General features: G+C 45.4%; 3 protein-coding genes across 5 annotated transcripts in view; 1 reads left to right on the forward strand and 2 right to left on the reverse strand.

Annotated features, from left to right (window-relative positions):
- Positions 1 to 13,869, reverse strand: part of LOC116542899 — an 18,423-nt gene extending 4,554 nt beyond the window's left edge. Inside the window, exon 1 of the mRNA XM_032268090.1 lies at positions 13,012 to 13,869. Within this exon, the coding sequence (XP_032123981.1) occupies positions 13,045 to 13,869 (825 nt within the window). The 3' untranslated portion in view covers positions 13,012 to 13,044. The remainder of the gene's footprint in view (positions 1 to 13,011) is intronic.
- LOC116542923 (ATP-binding cassette sub-family A member 3) overlaps positions 13,628 to 24,088 on the forward strand; it is a 71,808-nt gene continuing 61,347 nt past the window's right edge. For all 3 annotated transcript variants that reach the window (XM_032268149.1, XM_032268150.1, XM_032268151.1), the window contains exon 1: positions 13,628 to 13,809. The gene's annotated coding sequence lies outside the window, so the exon portion shown is untranslated. The remainder of the gene's footprint in view (positions 13,810 to 24,088) is intronic.
- Positions 13,642 to 15,221, reverse strand: LOC116542929. Its single transcript, XM_032268171.1, has one exon. It carries the CDS (start codon positions 14,603 to 14,605, stop codon positions 14,033 to 14,035), a length of 573 nt encoding a protein of 190 aa, XP_032124062.1. The 5' UTR covers positions 14,606 to 15,221; the 3' UTR covers positions 13,642 to 14,032.

Genomic DNA, 24,088 nt, shown 5'->3' on the forward strand with positions numbered 1-24,088 from the left:
CTCTTGTTACCCAGGCTGGAGTGCAATGGCGCGATCTCGGCTCACCGCAACCTCCACCTCCTGGGTTCAGGCAATTCTCCTACCTCAGCCTCCTGAGCAGCTGGGACTACAGGCACGCGCCACCATGCCCAGCTAATTTTTTGTATTTTTAGTAGAGACGGGGTTTCACCATGTTGACCAGGATGGTCTTGATCTCTTGACCTCGTGATCCACCCGCCTTGGCCTCCCAAAGTGCTGGGATTACAGGCTTGAGCCACCGCGCCCGGCTTATGATTTCTATTAGTATAATTTATTATATCATTTGGTCAAAGGAATGAAACCATAATCATGTCAATAAATTACCAAAGCATTTGATACAATTTTCCATTTATTCTTAGATACTTAAAAAAAAATCCTCAGAAACAAAATGATCTATAATGTGCTAAAAACACATTTCTCAAATCAAAAGCAAAAATATTTTCTGGTGACTACAGAAGCATTCACAAGACAAAACCAAGATTAGAATGTCAGCAGCAATATTATTTTCTAGCACCGTTCTGGAAATGGTAACCCAGAGCCATTGTGTCCAGTTATGAGGGCTTTTCCCTACACAAGGGCACCTGGCTATGAGAATTGAGAGTCAGGGCTGAGGTCTAGTCTATGCTCCACTTACCCTGGCCTAAGGCTGGATCTGCTGGCTGAAAGGTCCACTCAGGGGTACCCTTATCTAATTGGTTTGTGCAGCTGGGTACTTTTAACTAATTGGTCCACTAAGAAGAGCTGCCTTTATCTAACAGATGAGGAGGCAGGAACACCTCTTTGCAATTCCTCAGCAGGCATGGGTACCCTATATAAGCTCCTGGTGGTCCTATACTGTAGTAGTAAATGGTAATATGAATCAAGAGGCATAAACGTAGGTAAAGAGGGAACTAGATTATGATTGTTTGCACATTATAAAGTTGTATACACAGAAAACCCAAGAGAACAACTGAAATACCATAAGAAACAGTAAAAGATAAGTACAGTAGCCAGTTACAAAAGTAGTATATAAAAAAATCAATAGCTATCCTATCAAAAAACGAGCTAAGAAAATATATATCAAGAAAAGATCCCTTTCACAATAGCGTCAGAAGAAAACATTTAGGGATACATATAGTGAGAAATATGCAAGATCTCTGGGATGGAAACTGTAAAACTCTATGAAAAAAACATAAAACTAAGGCTTGAATAAGCCAGGCTCAGTGACTCAGTGACTCAGTGCTGATCCCATTTACTCAGGAGGTGGAGGTAGGAGGATCACGTAAGCCCAGGAGTTCATGACCAACCTGGGCAACATAGTGAGACCCTGTCTCTAAAAACAATAAATAAAAAGCATGAGTAAATGAAGCAACATATCCCACCCTTGCACAGAAACAGTCATTATTTTTAAGATATCAATTCTTCCAAGTAAATCTACAAATGTTCTGTAACCCAATAAAAATTTTAATGCGATTAAGAAATTTGATTCTAAGTTCACATGAAATACAAAGCTGTGAGATTAGCCAAGAAAATTCTGAGACTGCTATTGACCAGAGATGATCAAAATATTAAAATATGTTGTAAATAGCTTCATTAATTAAAAGAACATCCTACTAGTATAGTAACAGCCCCCAAAAACAATTTATATATAGAACCAATACATATGGAAATTTAGTATACCATAAGCATAGGCTTTCAAATAAACCACATAAATATTAAAACAGTATTAACACCTAGTTGCTTAACTAGATGAAACAGACCAATTCCTTGAAAGACATAAACCACCTAAATTTACTCAAGAAATAAGTAACCTGAATAGTACTAATATCTACTAAACGATTTGTATTTGTAGTTAAAAAGAAAATCCAGATTGCTTCACTGACAAATTCTAACAAACATTTAAAGAAGGAATAACACTAATTCCGTAAAATCTTATCCAAAAATAGAAGAGGGACAACTTTCCAACTCATTTTATGAGGTCAACATTACTGTGATACAAAGCCAGATAAAAACATCACAAAAAAGACATACTATAAAAAAAAAGACAATACAACTCATAATATTAAGAGGCTTAAGAATAAACTACTTAATGATCTCAGTGGATAAATAATATCTAACATAAGTCAACATTCATTCCTGGTAAAATCTCCCAGCAAACTAGAAACAGTAGAAAATGTCTTCAACCTAATAAACAGCAGCTACAAAAACCTACAGTTAACATGATACTTAATGGTCAAAGAGTCAGTACTTTCCCCTTAAGACTGAAGAACAAGCCAAGGATGACTACTCTCACTACTACTCAACATCATAGTGGAAGCCCTAACCACTATGGCAATAAAGCCAGAAATGCGAGACATACATTGTACTGAATACTATAGACAATGAAAAAGAGAAAAGAGACACTCGGATTGAAAAGGAAGAAATAAAAGCATCTCTGTTCTCAGATAACATGACTCTCTATTTAGATAATCCCAAAACAATCATCACGAAGTATTGTACAACCAATAAATGAATTCAGCAAGGTCATGGAAGACAAAATCAGTACATAAATTGGCTGGCCACAGTGGCTCATGCCTGTGATACCAACACTTTGGGAGGAGAAGGCAGGAAGATCACTTGAGGCCAGGAGTTCAAGATCAGACTGGGCAACAAGCAAGATCCCATCTCCTTAAAAAAATTATTTTTAAAAATAAAAATAAATCTTACTTCTATGTAACAATAAAAAACAAGTGGAAAATTTTAAGTGTCATTTGTAGTAACACTGAAAGAAGGAAACACTTAGGTATAAATTTAACAAAACATTTGCAGAATCCAAATGCTGATGAAAGAACACTGATAAAAGGTTTTTTTTAATATTAAATGTTTTTTTGCTTTCTTTCTAGCAAGTTCCTCTAAATAGAATTAAATATTAAATAAATAGAAAGGTATACCATACTTACAGATCAAACAAGCCATATTACTGAGATGCCAATTCTTATCAAACTGATTTATAGATTCAATGCAATTCCAATAAAAATCTCAGCAGTATCTTTTGCAGGCATCAACAAGCTTACTCTTAAAATTATATAAAAAGTCAAAGGAACTAGAATAACAAAAATAATTTTGAAAGAGGAACAAAACTGGAGGACTCATCCCACTACATGGTTCCAAGTACTACTATAAAACTATGCTAATCAAACCACTGTCATATTAGCTGAAGCACAAGCAAGTAAACTATGGGCCATGGGACCTCTTTTTCTATAGCTTACAAACTAAGAATAATTTTGATACTTTTTTTTTTGGAGACAAGAGTTTCACCCTTGTTGCCCAGGCTGGAGTATAGTGGCACAATCTTGGCTCACTGCAACCTCCATCTCCCAGGTTCAAGTGATTCGCCTGCCTCAGCCTCCCAAGTAGCTGGGATTACAGGCATGTGCTACCACACCCAGCTAATTTTGTATTTTTAGTAGAGATGGGGTTTCACCATGTTGGTCAGGCTGGTCTGGAACTCCTGACCTCAAGGGTTCAATCCACCGCAGCCTCCCAAAGTGCTAGGACTACATGCGTGAGCCACCACACCTGGCTGATAGTTTTTAATAGTTGGAGAAACTGTCCTCCACAGTTATCAAACACTAAATATCTCTTAATTTAGTCTTTCAAGATGGTGTGTGTGAAACTTATATTGTGGTATAGTCTATTTATGTATGTATTTACTTTGAGACAGGGTCTCACTCTGTCACCCAACCTGGAGTGCAGGTGCAGTGGCACAAACTCAGCTCAATGCATCCTCCACCTCCTAGGTTCAAGGGTTCATCCCACCTCAACCTTCCATGTACCTGGGACTACAGGCACCCAGCTAATTACTGTATTTTTTATAGAGACGGGGTTTCACCATGTTGCCCAGACTAGCTCAAACTCCTGGGCTCAAGTGATTGGCCCACCTCAGTCTCACAAAGTGCTGGAACTACAGGTGTGAGCCACTGCCACTGGGCAGTACAGCCATTTTTATAACAACCAATGCTGCCTGAATCACAAGTAATGGCAAGCTGCTTTAAGCATTCCTGTCCTAGTCCATTTGTGGTGCTATAACAGAATACCACAGATGGGTAATTCACAAACAATAGAAGATTATTTGGCTTACAGTTTTAGAGGCTGAGAGGTCCAAGATTGAGGAGCTGCATCTGGTAAGAGCCTTACTCCTGCATTATAACATGGTGAAAGGCATCACGTGGCAAGAGAAGGCAAGAGGGGGCTGAATGCACTTTTATAACAAACCCACTTCTATGATAATGACATTAATCCATGTATGAGAGCAAAATCCCACCTCCAACACTATTGCATAGGGGATTAGGTTTCCAATACATTAACTCGAGGGAACACATTCAAACCACAGCACTTCCCATGCTGGTCAAATTTCAAACAAGAAGTAAAATCTCCATTCCCATACAAATTTCCAGCACGTATAACTTTTTATTTTTGAGACCGGGTCTTACTCTGTTGCCCAGGCTAGAGTGTAGTAGCATGATCACAGCTCACTGCAGATTGACCTCCTGAGCTCACGTGATTCTCCCCTTTCGGCCTTCTACATAACTGAGACTACAGGTATGTGCCACCATGCCCAGCTAATATTTTGTAGAGACGGGATTTCACCATGTTGCCCAGGCTGGTCTTGAACTCCTGTGCTCTATGGGCTCATGCCATACACACATCTCGGCCTCCCAAAGTGCTGGAATCATGGGAGTGAGCCACCACACCTGGACAGCAGATATATCTTCCAAGCTTAACTTACAGTTCCAGCATCATTTGTTCCAGATCTTTATGCAAGGGCAAAGGAAATTTCCATATTTCAAAATCCATTTAACTGTGTGACTGAGGCACTTCTACCTAACCTCCAATTGGAAATGATTAATGTACAATGTAATGACAGGTCACAAGGCAAATATTGAGAGAAGAATCTAATATATCAATGTATTTCAAGTCATATGCTAAATTGAAATCATAAGTTCATGGCAAAAATATGTAAAATCTCATTACAGATCAGTATTAACAGATGAATATGTACAACTGATTCCTGATGGTAGGGAACACTAACTTTGGATCCCAATTAAGTAACATATTATCCTATTTTAAAAATCCCATTCCCATTATTAGATCTGTATTATTTTAAAAATTATATTCAATTATTATATTGAATTTCATTAATAAAAAATTTTGTGGAAACTTGCTTTGTCTCGTTACATAAATGATATATTCATTTTTGCCTATTGGCATGCAAAGCCTAAAAAATTTGCTATCTTGCCCTTTACAGAAGACATACAGCTGAATGGAATAGAATAGGGAGCCCAGAAATAAACCCACATATATGGTCAATTAATTTTTGACAAAGATGCAATTTAATGGAAAAAGAATAGTCTTTTTAACAAATGTACTGGAACAATGGACATCCACGTATGGAAATAAAATTTTAACCCAAACCTCCACTTACTATACAAAATAAATTCAAAATAAATCTTAAATACAAAATCTAAACTATAAAACTTCTAGAAAAAAAGACAGAACATAATGTCTATGGCCTCAGGTTAGGCAAAGATTTCTTAAATATGACACCAAAACCATAGTAAATTGGACTTCATCAAGATTAAAAACCTTTGTTTTTGGCCAGGTGCGGTGGCTCACACTTGTAAAATCGGCACTTTGGGAGGCCAAGGCAAGTGGATCATTTGAGGTCAGGAGTTCGAGACCAGCTTGGCCAACATGACAAAACCCCGTCTCTACTAAAAATACAAAAATCACCCGGGTGTGGTGGTGGATGCTCATAACCCCAGCAACTTGGGAGGCTGAGGCAGAAGAATCACTTGATCCTGGGAGATGGGGGTTGAAGTGAGTTGAGACTGTACCACTGCACTCCAGCCTGGATGACAGGGCAAGACTCTGTCTCAAAAAAAAAAAAAAAAAAAAAAAAAAGACACACTTAATAGAAGTCTCTGTCCCCTAAAAGACACTCTTAATAGAATAGAAAGACCATCCACTGACTGGGAGAAGATCAGACATCTGCAAATTGTTGTATACATCTGCAAATCGTTGTATACAAAGTTGTATAAAAATATATAAAGAAGGCTGGTTCAGTGGCTCATGCCTATAACCCCAGCATTTTGGGAGGCCGAGACAGGTGGGTTACCTAAGGTCAGGAGTTTGAGCCAGTCTGGCCAACATGGTGAAACCCTATCTCCACCAAAAATACAAAAGTTAGTCAGGTGTGGTGGCCTGCGCCTGTAATCCCAGCTACTTGGGAGGCTGAGACAGGAGAATTGATTGAACCCAACAGGTGGAGGTTGCAGTGAGCCAAGATTATGCCACTGCAGTCCAGCATGGGTGACAGAGTAGGACTCTGTCTCAAACAAAACAAAACAAAATAGGCTGGGTGTGGTGGCTCATGCCTGTAATCCCAACACTTTGGGAGGCCAAGGCAGGTGGACCATGAGATCAAGAGATTGAGACCATCCTGGCCAACACAGTGAAACGCCGTCTCTACCAAAAGTACAAAAATTAGCTGGGCATAGTGTTGGGCACCCATAGTCCCAGCTACTCAAGAGGCTGAGGCAGGAGAATTGCTTGAATGTGGGAGGCAGGGGTTGCAGTGAGCCAAGATCATGCCACTGCACTCCAGCCTGGCGACAGAGCAAGACTTTGTCTCAAACAAATAAATAAACAAACAAACAAAATTTCAAAACTCAAACCTAAGGAAACTAACAACCCACTTTTTTTAATGGCCAAAAGATTTGAAGATGTTTCACCAAAAAGAGCGGGGTGCTGTGGCTCATGCCTGTAATCCCAGTACATTGGGAGGCTGAGGCAGGTGGATAACCTGAGGTCACAGGTTCCAGACTACTCTGGCCAACATGATGAAACCCTGTCTCTACTAAAAACACAAAAAAATGAGCTGGGTGTGGTGGCCCACACCTGTAATCCCAGCTACTTGGGAGGCTAAGGCAGGAAAATCACTGGAACCCAGGAGGCAAAGGTTGCAGTGAGCTGAGATCATGTCACTGCACTCCAGCCTGGGTGATAGCAAGACTCTGTCTCAGAAAAAAAAAAGTAAAAAGAAATATATGCATGACAACCCCATAAAGAGATGCTCAACATCATTAGTCATTAGGGAAATACAAATTTAAACCACAATGAAATATTACTACATAGTTATAAGAATGGCCAATATATATTTTAAGTGTTTGTGAAGGTACGGAGCAACTGAAAAACCTATATATTGCCAGTGGGAATGCAAAGTGGTACACTGATTATCAAAAACATTTTGGAAGTTTCTGTTCTTTTTCTTTTTCTTTTTTTTTTTTTTTTTTTGAGACAGAGTCTCGGTCTGTCACCAGACTGGAGTACGGTGGTACAACCTCGGCTCACTACAACCTCCACCTCCTGGGTTCAAGGGATTCTCCTGCCTCAGCCTCCCACCTAGCTGGAACTACAGGCATGCGCCATCATGCCCAGCTAATTTTTTTATTTTTAATAGAGATGGGGTTTCACCATATTGGCTAGGATGGTCTCCATCTTCTGACTTTGTGATATGCATGCCTTGGCCTCCCAAAGTGCTGGGATTACAAGCGTGAGCCACCACACCTGGCCAGAAGTTTCTTTTGAATCTAAGCATACACTATGCAACGCAACAATCCCATTTATAATTTTTTACCCAATAGAAATGAAACTCTGAACACAAATGATTACAGAGGGCTTTACTCATAATCTCCAAAACTGGAAATAAACCAAATGTTCTCAATTAATGAATGGATTGATAAACTGTGGTATATTCATTCAGTGGAATACTATTCAGCTATAAGAATGAACTATTGGGCCAAGAGTGGTGGCTCATGCCTGTAATCCCAGCACTTTGAGAGGCTGAGGCAGGCAGATCACGAGGTCAGGAGTTTAAGAGAAGCCTAGACAATATGGTGAAACCCTGTATCTACTAAAAATACAAAAATTAGCTGGGCATGGTGGCGCGCACCTGTATTCCCAGCTACTCAAGAGGCTGAGACAGAAGAATCACTTGAACCTGGAAGACGGAGGTTGCAGTGAGCTGAGATTGTGCCACTGCACTCCAACCTGAGTGGCAGAGCAAGATCCCATCTCAAAAAAAAAAAAAAAAAAAAAAGAACTATTGATATAATTGACATGCACAAATCTCAAATGTATTAAGTAAAAGAAGCAAGACTCAGACTCTATACACTGTATGATTTCATTTATATGACATTCTGGAAAAGACAACAATAAGAAGAGTGAACAAAATCAGTGCTTACCAGCAGGTAGGTAAGAAGAATTAACTAGAAAAGGGACATCATGAGGAAATTTGGGAGAATGATGTCTTAATTTGGTTGTGGTGGTAATTACACAAATCTGTACATTTGCCAAAATTCATAGAATTATGGCTGGTACAAACCAGTGCTTCCATTATTCATGTAAGAAAGAAAAAAGAATTACGGCTGGGCACAATGGCTCACACTTGTAATCCCAGCACTTTGGGAGGCGGAGGCAGGTGGATCACATGAGGCCAGGAGTTCAAGACCAGCCTGACCAACATGGCAAAACCCCATCTGTACTAACAATACAAAAATTAACTAGGTGTGGTGGTGTGCACCTAAAGTCCCAGATACTTGTGAGGCTGAGGCTGGAATCCAGGAGGCGGAGGTTACAGAGACCCAAGATCCCGCCACTGCACTCCAGCCTGGGTGACAGTAAGACTCCGTCTCCAAACAACAACAAAGATTCATAGAATTATAACCAGAAGGAGTGAATTTTACTGTATGTAAGCTGAGAATTTAATAATTAATATATTTTTTCTTTTGTTTTCTTTTGGGTATGCCTTTATCAGCAATAATTAATATTTTAAAGTGTTAAGAAAAATGGCTAGCTCACTCCAGCAAAATAAGCCCCAGGAAGATAAAGGTTTAAATATATAAAAGTTAAATATAAAAGCACTTTTATATTCTTAAAAAAATTATTTTTTTTTTTTTTTTTTTCTTTTTTTTTCTGAGAAGGAGTTTCGCTCTTGTTGCCCAGGCCGAAGAGCAATGTCACAATTCTCCTGCCTCAGCCTCCTGAGTAACTGGGATAATAGGCATGCACCACCATACCCAGTTAATTTTGTAATTTTAGTAGAGATGGGGTTTCTCCATGTTGGTTAGGCTGGATCTCAAACTCCCAACCTCAGGTGACCCGCCCATAATCCCAAAGTGCTGGGATTACAGGCATGAGCCACCAGGCCCGGCTGGGATTTTTTTTACATAGGCAGGACCTACAATCTGGAAACTATAAAGAAACAGAATAACAAATCTGATTACATTTAAAAAACAACTTTTCTTTGAAAAAAACGTAAAAAGCTGACAGACAACCTGGGGAAATCACCTGTAATACATTTGCAAAAGCACCTGTTCCATTGAGCCTAGACCCCACCTTCCTCCAATACACATTCAGTGGAGATTTTTCCAAACACAGGAGAGAGGTTCAAATGTCAAATGTCTAGTTTTCATTTCTGAAAAGAAAACTGAAGAATGTCTGTAGAAATCATTTATGGAAAAATCATAAAATAATGCTATACATGTATAAGCTAATCTATATATGTGTGCAAACACATTGAAAAATGTTAAGAAGTATATTTACCAAACCTATGACCATGGAGAGGAAATCAGGGAAGAGGATGGTGGTTACAAAGAACTCTGGTTTGCCTATTAGTTTGAATTTCTCAACAAGAATATATTCATATAACACTTGTTACATTTAAATTTAATTTGAGAGCATGTAAATCGTCCATAAAAATCATCTCCCCAGCTGGGCACGGTGGCTCACACCTATAATCCCAGCACTTTAGGAGGCCAAGACGAGCAGATCACCTGAGGTCAGGAGTTTGAGACCAGCCTGACCAACATGGAGAAACTCCATCCCTACTAAAAATACAAAATTAGCCGGGCGTGGTGGTGCATGCCTGTAATCCCACCTACTCAGGAGGCTGAGGCAGGAGAACTGGTTGAATCCAGGAGGCGGAGGTTGCAGTGAGTTGAGATCACGCCATTGCACTCCAACCTGGGCAACAAGAACGAAACTCCGTCTCAAAACAAAAAACAAACAAACAAAAAAAACTCCCCCAAATTTCTAAATGTTTAAAACCTAAGCAACATAACTATTTTAAAGCAAGTGATTTGGTTTAGACAAACATAGTTAGGAAACAGTTTACTTGTAGTTCCTATAGTATTTGATAGGACAAAGGAAACCCCTGAATAATTGAGATATTCAATGCATTAATGCCCATTCTGTGCAACTCATAATCTGTATTGTCTTCAATTGCTGTATCTTTGCTTCTAAAAACATACTGTCAGGCACTCTGAATTCTGTTATAGATGGTGGCTTATTCATATTTTTACTGCAAGTTTCATCTAGCATATAGTAAGCACACAGTGAAAACTAAATCAAATTAAGCAACTCTGTTTTCTAAGATCCTGCAAAACACATAAGTTTCATTTGTCTGTTTCCAAAGCATACAGTGTAAAGCTTAGATCACTTATTGAGCCCTTGCTGAGTGCCAAGCACTTTTCTAAGTCCTGTACTCTACACTTTTTAGGGCATCTAATCATCCTCACAACAATTCATTGAGGAATTGTTATATGATCCTCATTTTACACGAGGAAACCAAAGCACAGAAAGGTTCTGTAATTTGCCTAAAGACACTGAGAGCTGGAATTTAATCTGAGGCATGTGGTCAGAGTCCAGTTTTAACCATGACAACGTAATGCCTCCCAATCACTGAATGAAGGAATATGTGTACAGTCCTTGGTCTACAATGCATCTCTGAATTATAACATCATTCCCAGGGAAACAATCAAGCCCTATTCTAAGATTCTGCATTGGATATTAGCAATTTGGGTACTGCTGTACGATAAATTACATAGATAGATAGATAAGTAGGTAGATAGAATACAGTATTTGTACCCCTTCAAAAGAATTCAGAGCTGACTTTTTGGCTTAATCATATGTATCAACCAATGAGTGTAACGCTAGATTTACTGCTTTTTGTGAAGCTGTAAGATTTGTTTATGAGTGTCCCATCCACTATAATGTTTACCAACAATCTTGGGAGAAAATAAAGAAATGTTTGAGCCATGGTAACTTCCAGGAATGTATCCTTCAATTTCTCAGCATGTATTCATGGTATATGGATGTAAGTGTTTCCATACCAGAGAGGGGTAGAGTCCAGGAGCCTGAATATGGAGGTTGTCATCTCACCTCTACTGGGTGACTTTGAACAAATTATGAAAAATTATGACTTTAAAGAATTATAACAAACCTTATCTGGGCCTCCATCTGGAGAGAAATGATTAGATGGAGCATCTAGGTTTGTTTTATTTTTTTAGTAGTGGGCCTTGAGCACAATGTGATGAATTACCCAGTGATTGCTGAAGGGCATCAAAAGGGTCCAGCTCATTGTGGGCTACGGGTTTTAAGCAGTCCAGAGCCTGAAATTTTTGTGCCTAAGACACTTTGCCAGTGGCCTTCACACCCTCCCACCTCATGATTGTGATTATAATAACTAAAATTAACCTGACAGTGTTTAGAAAAAAGATATAAAATTAGTAGTCTGCAATTATCAGTCTTGATCTGTGAGGTCATCCTTTCCATACTCCCACCCTTATCTTGCAGCTAAGTTCTGAGTCGGCCATTTGTGGTACTAGATTTGGTTACAGAGAACTCAGATCAGGTTTTGAAACGGCCAGAAAAACGTGCAAGGTCTAATGAATTCAATTTGGAAATGGCAAGGATTGGTTTTGCAAAGAAAAGTGATTGAGGACATGACCAGATGAAGAGAATGGCTAAGCAGCCAAGTTCACATCGTTTTCTGGGAGGAAGTAGAGAATGGGGAAGATATTTTGGTTGGGGTGTTGCACTCTATGAAGACTGATGGGGAAAGTAGAATTTTTAGGATGTTTGTAGCACATTAATAACCCACCCCTCCACCCACCCTATAACTGCAATCAGTTGTTTGGGGTTTTCTGTTTTTTTTCCTGTATGCTTATTACAGAGACTGGGCTATATAAATCTCTAGTCATACTCACATTACACTACCATTTACTTGGCATTTCTGGGTCAGGTATTGTAGTAAGCACTTAAACATGCATTTTCTCATTTGACCCGCAAAAGAAAAGACTACATCAACAAAAAACCTTAGCGTTTTCTGACATTATTACTATTATTATAACTTCAATTTTAGGGATAGAAAATTGAATTCAGAAAGGTAAAATGACACGTCTACATTAATTGGTGGGTCAACATCTGAAGCTAGGCCTCTGTGACTCCACTGAACAAATGATTTTGGCCTCCTCCAGGTGACCCCGACCCTCCTGGGACCCTCTCTCCAGGTGACCCCAACCTTCCCCAGATCCTCCCCACAGGTGACCCCGACCCTCCCCTCAGGTGACCCCTACCCTCCCGGGACCCACTCCCCCAGGTGACCTCACTCTCCCTGGGACCCTCCCCACAGGTGACCCCGACCCTTTTGGGACCCTCGCCTCAGGTGACCTCACCCTCACCAGGACCCTCCCCTCAGGTGACCCCGACCCTCCCCAGAACCCTTGCCTCAGGTGACCCCACCGTCCCCAGACCCTCCCCTGAGGTGGCCCCGACCCTTCCGGGACCCTCCCCCCAGGTGACCTCACCCTCCCCGGGACCCTCCCTTCAGGTGACCCTGACCCTCCCAGAACCTCCCCCCAGGTGACCCTGAACCTTCTGGGACCCTCCTCCCAGGTGACCTCACCCTCCCCAGGACCCTCCCCTCAGGTGACCCCGACCCTCCCAGACCCTCCCCCCAGGTGACCCCCGACTCTTCTGGGACCCTCCTCCCAGGTGACCTCACCCTCCCCCAAGGTCGTGACCCTGACCCTCTCTACAACCCTCGCCTCAGGTGACCCCAACCCTCCCTGGACCTTCCCTCCAGGTGACCCTGACAAGGTCCGATCTCCTCCAGCCTGAGGAGACTCCTACCCGGCTGAGGACCCGCGAGGCCTCCCTCGCTCCTTAACTGAGGGTGACTCCGCTCATCCCGTGACACCCTGCCTTCTCCTGCAAACTCGACGCTGGTCCCGACGGCTGAATTCCAGAAGGTTCCTCGCTACCTTCTCGCCTTCTGTCGAGCCGCAGCGCCTGGCCAGAGGCGAAGAAGCGCTTCCCTCGGTGCCACGAATGACGAGAGCCCAAGATAAGACAGTGCGTAAGGGGAAATGGAAAAACCGCCAAAGTCGAATTTCCGGATGTGAAGCCCTTCACCGTTCGGAAACGCACGTGCGCCGTCATTCCTGAGAGGCCGCCGCCCCCGCCCGCTCGGCTACCGCCGCTACGCGCCCCCTGCCGGACATAGGCGCTGGCGCAGGCAGTGCGCAGGCGCGGGCTGCCAAGTGGCCAGGTGCGAGCCGCGTACCCGCAAGGTGGCCGACTACGCACGCGCAAGCCAGCGCGCCCTCTGCCGGGCACGGACGACATGCACAAGGCACTGCGCAGGCGCGGGGTTGGGCTGGCCGGAGCGGCCGAGGCGGCCGGGGGTGGACCGGGCACCTGCAGGGGCGACCGACTGCGCACGCGCGAGCCGCCGCGCCCCCTGCAGGAGCCGTCGCGGCCAGTGCGTCCGCCAGTCGTGGGTAGCAAGCACCCCCTCCCCTCCAGGGCGGCCACGCAGCTGTCAGTGCCGCCGCCCCTGCTAGGCTGGAGCGGAGCCCGGGTGGCCAAGGGAGGGGACCCCGCGAGAAGGCAGCGCACCGGCCGCCGCCGCCCCGGCGCCCAGGCTCGGTGAGTGCCGCCGGGACCCGCCGCTCGCGCGCTCGTTCCCGGGGCTTGCGGTCCCCACATGGGTCCGCTCTCCCACCATCGCCGGCCGGCTCTGGCCGCTCCCAGCTCCCGCCTGGCCTGCGGACCCCTCCCGCGACCCTGCAATCCCGCCGGCCGCGCCCGCCCCTCCCGACGCGGCCTCGGCCCGCGGCGCTCCCTGCCCGTGCCGCTCCCGCAGCGCCGGCTACCTCTGAAGTCCTGGGCGTGTTCCGCACTGCGGGCAGTGCCTGAGCCGGCGCCGCGCGGGGAACCTCAGCCCCGCCCGGACTCGGCACGGCCCGGGCCCTCTGCGCGCCCGGGAGGTGGATGTGTAGCGCCGGACAGCCCCGGGCCTGAGGGACGCAGGCGTCCACCGCGCACCTGCGGAGATGGCGCCGCTTCTCGGCCGCGGGGACGCCTGGCGCGCGGTGGCAAAGACCCCCGGGGGGGAGTTTCGCCTGCTCCCACCTCCTTGTTCCCAGGAGTCACCGAATCCGAATCCAGGGCCCACTGTCCGCGGCGGGTGTTTGCTGCGCCCTCCCCTGTGTGGGGGCGGGAAAGGGGAGCCGCTGGTGCCGACAGAGGGGCCTGCGGCAGCAGCCGGGGCCGCATTCTCGGCGCCCACCGTCAGGACGCGTGTGTGCATCGTGTCCCGTGTGTCTTGGTTCTGTCCCAAGCCGGCTCCACGCTCCAGTAGGACCGGGACAGCCTCGCTGTCAAGGGCGTGGGGCAGGCCCTCGGTGTCTGTGGTGTCTGTCTGTCGCGCGGATGAAGCCATCTCCTTAGGGGGTAATTGCTACTTGTTCGCCGGGTTGCTTTCTGGACTGTGCACTCCGGGAAGGCATGGATTGGATCTTGTTGGGGTTTGTGTTCCTGGCACTCCAGAAATCCCCGCTGAGTGAGTACCTGAGACCCGGAGACAGCATGGAGCCCAGGCAGGGTGCACGTGGGAGAGGCGCGCTCTTCTTCCGGGCACCGCTGTCATTTTTATTCAGGTAGTCTAGGTGCTCCCTTTTGTAAACTTGAAAAGACTAAGACTGTTTTAGAAAGTTTGCCTCATGGGAAATGTAAGAGAAAGGGAAAAGAGATAAAAATGGATGTCATGGGAATCTCCCCGCACCTTTATTTTTAACTTCTTAGAGAATTGTTCTTTTAAATTGAACCTTTGCTAATTCTATCTGACAAACAGGACAACGTCTTTTCCTTCCTAAGGTGACCTACCACCATTCTGACCAGACAGCCTTTTGGAACAGGAGAGGGTAGTGCAAGTTGTTTCTGAAAAGATGTTAGCCTTTCATCTGCATGAGCCAGGCAGTCTCATGGGAACCCATTTTGACTTAGTTTCAACTGGGAGGGCCTAGGTAAGATTCCTAGTTTGCCATTTATTCCCCAGCCCTGCTTCCGGAGACTGTGAGGTCTTGTTGAGGAAAAGCATTCTGGAACTCTGGAAATGGCCCTGATGGGGAAGGCCCTGTGCACAGTTGAAAGATGAATTGGAAGCCAGGTGCGGTGGCTCACGCTGTAATCCCAGCACTTTGGAAGGCGGAGGCTGGCAGATCATTTGAGGTCAGGAGTTGGAGACCAGCCTGGCCAACGTGGGAAAACCCTGTCTCTATCAAAAAAATAAAAAATTAGGGCGGGCAAGGTGGCTCACGCCTGTAATCCCAGCACTTTGGGAGGCCGAGGCGGGTGGATCACTTGAGGTTAGGAGTTCAAGACCAGTCTGGCCAACATGGTGAAACCGTCTCTATTAAAAATACAAAAAAATTTAGCCGGACATGGTGGCCTGCGCCTGTAGTGCCAGCTGTTTGCGAGGCTGAGGCAGGAGAATCGCTTGAACCTGGGAGGCGGAGGTTGCAGTGAGCCTAGATTGTGCCACTGCATTCCAGACTGGGTGACAGAGCGAGACTCTGTCTCAAAAAAGATAAAAAATTAGCCGGGCATGGTGGCACACGCCTGTAATCCCAACTACTCAGGAGGCTGAGACAGGAGAATCACTTGAACCCGGGAGGAGGAGGTTACTGTGAGCTGAGATGGCACCGCTGCCCTGTAGCCTGGGCGACAGAGCAAGACTCCATCTCAAAAAAAAAGATGAATTGAACATGGTCCCTGCTCTTGGGGGATATTAGAGGTAGAGCTAAAGAGTTGCTTTTTTCACAAGCAACTGTAATAAAACAAGATGAGTACCATATGGACACGTCCAGAAAAGGTGCAACAGGTGACCAGAGGTGGAGGAGGGGTGGCTTCAACAAGAGCAGAAGGTGTTCACCCAGGCTTCCTGTTACAATCACTGAAGCCAGCCTGGGCCCAGAACAGCCCAGAATCTCCAGGGATGGGCCTCAGATGTCAGTTTCTGTCTTAAAGCGCCCCAGAAAATTCCACTGTGCAGATAGACCAGGCAAAGAGCCCCTGAAACAGGCTTCATAGAGGGCATGGCACTAGAAGTGGGCTGGGAAGTGATGGGGAGGTTTCGGCAGGTAGAGAAAGGGATGTCGGGTGACAATCTCGGCAGAAAAAACACTGCAGGCCCACATCTTGTGGGGAAGAGTGAGGCATGTCAGACCCTGTCCTGGGAGAGTTTTGCAGACCCCATTCCCCTGAATGACTCATAGTGTTTGTGGTGGTGGAGAGGTTTGGAGTCAACAGGCAGACAGGTGCCTTTGCGGGAGCTGTGTAATGAGGTCCTTGCTACCTTGCCTGTTACACAACATTCATGGTTACCTCTCTCTGGGGGAATTTTCATTGCCTCATTACCTCGTTTCCTGCACCTAGGGAGCCAGAACAGCTAGCTGGTCAGAGAATGGGGCTGAAGCCACTGCAAGCGTTAGGAAAGCAGGCAGCAACACAGATTTTGTGGAAGTCTCTCCTGATAGCTCCCTTTGGAACCACATCTCTGGCTTAAAAATACACCTTACGAGCCTCTGCCAGAGCTTCAGTGTAAACGCAGAGCCTGTGATCCCAGGGAGGCAGCTGCCTCCAACTCCAGGCAGAGCCTGTGGTGCTGAGCATGAGTGCCAGCAAGCTAGGTCTCCACCGGGACCTGTGATGCCAGCGCCACAGCCTCAAACCCAGCCTTCCCAGCTCTCAGCCAATGGCTGTGGCTTGTGCATTTGTTCCTGCCTCCTCCCCACGAGGGCCACTGAGTTTACAGGTTGGCTTGGCCAGTGCAGTGATTCACATCTGTAATCTCAACACTTTGGGGGGCCAAGGCGGGAGAATCGCTTGAGGCCACAAGTTCAAGACCAGCCTGGACAACATGGCAAGACCCCATCTCTACAAAAGATTAAAACATTAGCCAGGCATGGTGGTGTACACCCGTAGTCCCAGCTATTTGGGAGACTGAGGTGGGAGGATCACTTGAACCAGGAGATGGAGGCTATGAGGCTATAATGAGCCATGATTACACCACTCTACTTCAGCCTAGGAAACAGAGTGAGACCGTGCCTCAAAAAAAAAAAACCCTCAGACATTTTTCACGTGCTAAAGAATGAATGTGAATGTGTATATATATTATGTATTATAAATTACAATTTCTGTCCTGATATATTATGGACATGGAAATATACACAAATATAGATGTTTTAAGGGGACAAAGGCCAAGTGTGGTGGCTGACACCTGCAATCCCAGCACTTTGGGAGGCTGAGATGGGAAGATTCCTTAAGGCCAAGAGTTTGAGACCAGTCTGTAAAACATGGTGAGACCCTGTCTCTACTAAAAATCCAAAAAAAATTAGCCAGTTATAGTGGCACACACCTGAAGTCCCAGCTACTCTGGAGGCTGAGGAGGGAGGATCATTTGAGCTTGGGAATTCAAGAGTGCGGTGAGCTATGATCATGCCACTGCACTCCAGCCTGGGAAACAGAGCAAGATCTTGTCTCTACAAGAGAGAGAGGGGATTAAAAAAAAAGGATGAGAGGTGAAATAAACATGATTAAATTTTTCCAGTGTATGAATGCTACAAAAACTATTGTGTAAACATGCTTTTTAAAGATGAAAGACATGTGTCCACATCCCATTTATAAATTCTTGTTGAATCCTAAGTCCAAGCATTTAAGATTGATGCTAAATTCTGTTTATTGGTCAGGCGAGGTGCCTCATACCTGTAATCCTAGCTCTTTGGGAGGCCGAGGCAGGTGGATCACTTGAGGTCAGGAGTTTGAGACCAGCCTGCCCAATATGGTAAAACCCCATCTCTACTACAAATAAAAAATGAAAAAGGAGCTGGGCGTGGTAGTGGGTGCCTGTAATTCCAGCTTCTTGGGAGGCTGAGGCAGGAGAATCACTTGAACCCAGGAGGCAGAGGTTGCAGTGAGCCAAGATTGTACCATTGCACTCCAGCCTGGGCAACAAGAGCAAAACTCTGTGTCCAAAAACAAAAAAAAAAGTTCTGTTTATTTCACTCCCCGGTTATTAATGGCATTTACATAAAAACACAATACAGAGAAAGGCACAAACCCTGTGGTTACCAGGCAGGGTATTTGTTTTTCAGTTTTATTCACCTATCATCTGAGGGCCATTGATGGATTTGGGCTGGGATGTGTTCAGGGGCTGTCAGGGAAGGCGGCAATTCTTGTGTTGAAGATGTTTTGGTGGGCAGGTTTAGTGTTCACGTAGATGGTACGCTTGTAACATCATTGGCAATGCAGTCACGTAATTGTGGAAACAAATTCAAGCATCTGTTTTTATAAATGCTCTATTCTTGGTACAGATTAGTTTTGAAAAGCTGTAACTCTCGTGTACTGTCACCTTTTCTTTGAAGGAACAGATTGCATTGTGTCTGTTTAAAAGAAAAAGGCTAGATGACACACTGCTGCAGTCATTTGTCACTAAAAACAAAAAAGGTCTCCAGATTTCGAACTTTTCACAAAAGAAAATTTGTTCATTCTCCTTAAATCCTCTGACTCTTTGAAGTACTAAGTCATGAAATGTAACCTGTAAACCTCCAAATCACACTAAAGATTTTTTTTTTTTTTTTGAGGCGAAGTCTCGCTCTGTTGCCCAGGCTGGAGTGCAGTGTCACTATCTCGGCTCACTGCAGCCTCCACCTCAGCCTCCCACGTAGCTGGGATTATAGGCGCCTGTCACTACACCTGGCTAATTTTTGTATTTTTAGTAGAGACGAGGTTTCACCATGTTAGGCTGGTCTTGAATTCCTGATCTCAGGTGATCCACCCTCCTCAGCCTCCCAAAGTGCTGGCATTACAGGTGTGAGCCACTGCACCTGGCCCACACAAAAGATATTTATGATCATTTCCCGAATCACTGCAAAGTATTGTAAAGCTTTGGCTATTTAAGGGTCTTGGGTTTGTTTTTGTTTGTTTGTTTGTTTGTTTGTTTGTTTCTTTGTTTGAACTGACTACAACAGGAATGCCCTGAAACTCATAAACCCCAACACGCCTAAGGTACTTAAAGTAGACTTGTGGTGAGGGCCCATTTGCACCCCCCACATCACAGGGCACCACCTCCTAAGTCAGGATGTCACGACTGCTGACATCCAAGCCAGCATGAACGCCAGAGTCTGTCTATTAAATATCAGTAAAGCTGGCAGGGTACAGTGACTCATGCCAGTAGTCCCAGCACTTTGGAAGGCAGAGGCAGGAGGATCATTTGAGCCCAGGGGTTTGAGACCAGCCTGGGCAACATAGTGAGACCCGTCTCTACAAAAAAATCCAGGTGTGGTGGTGCATGCCTGTAGACCCAGCTACTTAGGAGGCTTAGGCAGGAGGATCATTTGAGCCCAGGAGTTTGAGACCAGCCTGGGCAATATATAGTGAGACCCGTCTCTACAAAAAATGCCAGGTGCAGTGGTGCATGCCTATAGTCCCAGCTACTTAGGAGGCTGAGGCAGGAGGATCACACCACTGCATTCCAGCCAGGATGACAGAGTGACTGAGACCCCATCCCTATAGGAAAAAAAAAATCAGTGAAACCATTTTTTTACATTTTTAAAGAAAAATACTTAGAAGTAGAATTTCTCATCACTTCTTCACTGCTGCAGGTTTTCTAGTCCACCCCACTTAGAGACCACTGGGAAAGGGTGAAGACCATTCTCTCTCTCTCTCTCTCTCTGTCTCTCTCTCTGTCTCTCTCTCCCCCCTCTCCATACATATATACATACATATATGTATGTAAAAATACATATATACATATTTTTATTTATTTATTATTTATTTATTTATTTTTGAGATGGAGTATTGCTCTCACCAGGCTGGAGTGCAGTGGCACGATCTCAGCTCACTGCAGCCTCTACCTCCCGGGTTCAAATGATTGTCCTGCCTCAGCCTCCTGAGTAGCTGGGACTACAGGCACACCACCATGGCTGGCTAATTTTTGTATTTTTAGTAGAGACAGGGTTTCACCATGTTGGCCAGGATGGTGTCTATCTCTTGACCTTGTGATCCACCCGCCTCAGCTTCCCAAAGTGCTGGGATTACAGGCGTGGGCCACTGCGCCTGGCCACGACCATACTCTATAAATGTACCTGCTATTTTTTTATATTAATAATACTTAGGGCCAGTTGTGGTCACTTACGCCTGTAATCCCAGCCCTTTGGAAGGTCAAGGCAGGCAGATCACTTGAGGTCAGGAGTTCGAGACCAGCCTGTCCAACATGGTAAAACCGCGTATCTTCTAAAACTACAAAAATTAGCCAGACCCACGATGGCAGATGCCTGTAATCCCAACTACTTGGAAGGCTGTGGCAGGAGAATCTCTTGAACTTGGGAGGCAGAGGTTGCAGTGAGCCGAGATTACGCCATTGCACTCCAGCCTGGGCAACAAGAATGAAACTCCATCTCAAAAAGAAAAAAAGAAAAGAAAAAGAAAAATTAATATTTAGGTCAGGCATGGTGGCTCATGCCTGTGATCCTTTGGGAGGCCAAGGCAGGTGGATCACTGGAGGTTAGGAGTTTAACACCAACCTAGCCAACATGGCGAAACCCCATCTCTACTAAAAATACAAAAAATTAGCTGGGTGTGGTGGGGGGTGCCTCTAATCCCAGCTACTCAGGAGGCTAAAGCAGGAGAATTACTTGAACCTGGGAGATGGAGGTTGCGTTGAGCCAGGATCACACCTCTGCTCTCCAAAATGAGGGACAGAGTGAGACTTCATCTCAAAAAAAAAAAAAAAAAGAAAAACAAGATAAAACATTTACTGGTGTTTGGGCATTTCATCCACAGGATGTATTGAATTAGACGTTTTCAGATATTTACTGTACACCCCCCCAAAAAAAGATCATGTCCTGGATAAAGGATTAAACAAAACTAGTCACCCTCACCCAGCCTCACTGCCCATTGGCACACACCCTGAGCTCCCTTCTTGGTGCAGCATCTGGCACCCTGGTGACCTTGGCCTGGGGTCTGCTGCCTTTTCTGACTCATTCTCTGCACTGCCACTCAGAATGACTCGCTGCTCCCCATACAGTCTGTCTCCAGGAGCCTGTAATGTCCTTCCTGTCCCAACTAATGAGTAATTCAAGACCAGCCTCTCATGTCACCTCCTCCCATCACCCCCCCGGGCCATCTCCCCATCTTGCTTGCTTGCTGTCTCACACCACAATTCCTGTCTTCTCCTGAATCTTGTCATACTTTATTTAGCATCTGTCATAGCAGTTACAGTGCATATAAGTGTTCGAGGACCGTGAACTCCTTGGATTAAGAACATTATCATTGGCTGGGCACTGTGGCTCACGCCTGTAACCTCAGCAGTTTGGGAGGCCAAGGCAGGTGGATCACAAGGTCAGGAGTTCGAGACCAGCCTGGCCAAGATGGTGAAACCCCGTCTCTACTAAAAATACAAGAAATTAGCCAGGAATGGTGGTGCACACCTGTAGTCCCAGATACTCAGGAGGCTGAGGCAGGAGAATTGCTTGAACCTGGGAGGCGGAGGTTGCAGTGAGCCAAGATTGCGCCACTGTACTCCAGCCTGGGTAACAGAGGGAAAATCCGTCCCAAAGCAAAAAAAATTATTGTTTTCATTTCCAAATCATTGGTACCTCGTACAAGTGCCCATCAGACGGCAAAAACTTGGCAAATGTTTGTTGAATGCATACATGCTTTTTAGTCTTGTATACCCTAAAAGGCCATGGATTCTACCAGCCTACATTAATTCTCTGTCCTCCATGCCTCAGTGCGGATACACACAGACCTTTGATACTGGCTGGCTGTTGTGGACGCCTGATGTTGATATTGGAATGTTGGGTCCTCCTCCTGAAGAAAAAGCACCAAATGTGACCGGCGCTGTGCTATGCACCTGTGGTGAAGCAAGCAGAGCAGTGGTTGGTGGCTCTCTTTGTGCAGCTTAGGGCGGTCCATCTGTGGCTTCAAGGCCCCCTTCTTCCCATGAGTGCATTTCTCCATGCCTATGTGGATAGGCCTCAGGAACACATGGCATAATGGGTCTTGGGCCCCTCACCCAGGCCTGTCCCTTCTGTTCATGGATCTCAAGACCTGCCTCCCTGGCTGGGCGCAGTGGCTCACGCCTGTAATCCCAGCACTCTGGGCCGTTGAGGCGGGCAGATCACGAGGTCAGGAGTTCAAGACCAGCCTGACCAACATGGTGAAACCCCATCTCTACTAAAAGTACAAAAATTAGTCAGGCATGGTGGTAGGCACCTGTAATTCCACCTACTCAGGAGGCTGAGGCAGGAGAACTGCTTGAACCCAAGAGATGGAGGTTGCAGTAAGCTGAGGTAGCACCATTACACTCCAGCCTAGGTGACAGAGTGAGACTCCATCTCAAAAAAAAAAAAAAAAAGACCTGCCACTCCCATGGACCTCTGCTCATATATGCAGTTATAAAATCTTCTTTTGAAAGGGCACGTAAGGACCAGGCCCAGTGTCTCATACCTATAGTCTCAGCTCTTTGGGAGGCCGAGATGGGAAGATTGCTTCAAGCTGGGAGTTCAAGACCAGCATGGGCAATATAGCAAGACTCCATCTCTGCAGAAAAATAAAATAAGTAGCCAGGTGTGGTAACATGCACGTGTGATCCCAGCTACTCACGGGATTGAGACAGGAGGATCACTTGAGCCCAGGAGGACCAGGCTGCAGTGAGTCCTGTTTACACCACTATATTCCAACCTGGGTGACAAAGCAAGACCCTGACTCAAATAAAAAAGGGCACATAGGAATCGGGTGGCAAATTCAAGCCCATGGTGCACACAAAAATCCTTACAAACCACAAATGAAGAGCTGCAGGAGTCTGGGATTTCTCCAATTTGCTGAGCACTGGCTGCCTGAAGAGCCATAGTGCTCCTGAACAGCCACAGCCGATGGCTCTTGAGCTGACGACAGTTACCGGAAAGAACATTTGTAGAAGAGTTTGTGCTGTCAAGAGAGTTCTCAGAAATGAGCAGCCTGCAGTATGCACTCACTATGCACCAAGTCAGTTGCTCACCTAAAAAACAAACATTGAGATACTTGATGATGTGTATGATGTTTAATATTTTAACAGTAAGCAAACCTTTTATACCCGGGGAGGGGGGAAAGGTTTGCCTTCCCCTTTCTGGCTATGTTCCCGGGAGCAGTGAAGTGAGGCCTCTTCAGAGGGAAGTTCTTGAAGGTCTGCTCTCGTCCTCTTGCTGGGCAGAGGTGGCAGCTTTAGGAGTGGCTGGAGTCCTAAGTGTTTAAGTTACAGTAGCTGATGGTGGCCCAGCCAGGGCTGGTCCTGGGCCTCAGTCATCAGCACTTCTGGGACTCTGCCGCCTCGGCGTCAAGTGCAGAAGGAACTTTAACTTCCTTCTCTTGGGTACATTTGCTTTCGTAACCAAAAAACTTTCCAGATTTTGTAATTCTGGGATTTCTTTCTTTAAATTCCTTTTGCTCAAACAGAACATATGCAAGCATAGTGTTCAGGGAGACTTTAGGTAAAGCTTCGCACATACCAAGCAACAACCTGGGTGCTGGGGGGCACAGAGATAAAGAAAACCTCAACAGGGTGCAGTGGCTCACACCTGTAATCCTAGCACTTTGTGGGAGGAACTGAGATTATAGGTGTGAGCCACCTTGAGGTGAGGTGACCTCACTTGAAGTCAGGAGTTCAAGACCAGCCTGGTCAACATAGTGAAACCCCACCTCTACTAAAAATACAAAATTAGCCAGTGTAGTGGTGTGTGCATGTAACTTCTTGGGAGGCTGAGGCAGGAGGATCGCTTGAACCCGGGAGGTGGAGGTTGTCGTGAGTGTAGATCGCACTATTGCCCTCCAGCCTGGGCAACAGAGTGAGACTCTGTCTCAAAAAAAAAAAAAAAAAAAAAAAACC

Source organism: Sapajus apella, unplaced genomic scaffold (genome assembly GCF_009761245.1).
Source record: "Sapajus apella isolate SASKATOON/1434 unplaced genomic scaffold, GSC_monkey_1.0 scaffold175, whole genome shotgun sequence".
In the NCBI taxonomy this organism is placed as follows: Eukaryota; Metazoa; Chordata; class Mammalia; order Primates; family Cebidae; genus Sapajus; species Sapajus apella.

What these genes read in the sequence shown, in the direction of transcription:
- LOC116542929 (XM_032268171.1), bottom strand. Translation starts at nt 14,605, where the DNA reads ATGGCTTCATCCGCGCGACAGACAGACACCACAGACACCGAGGGCCTG.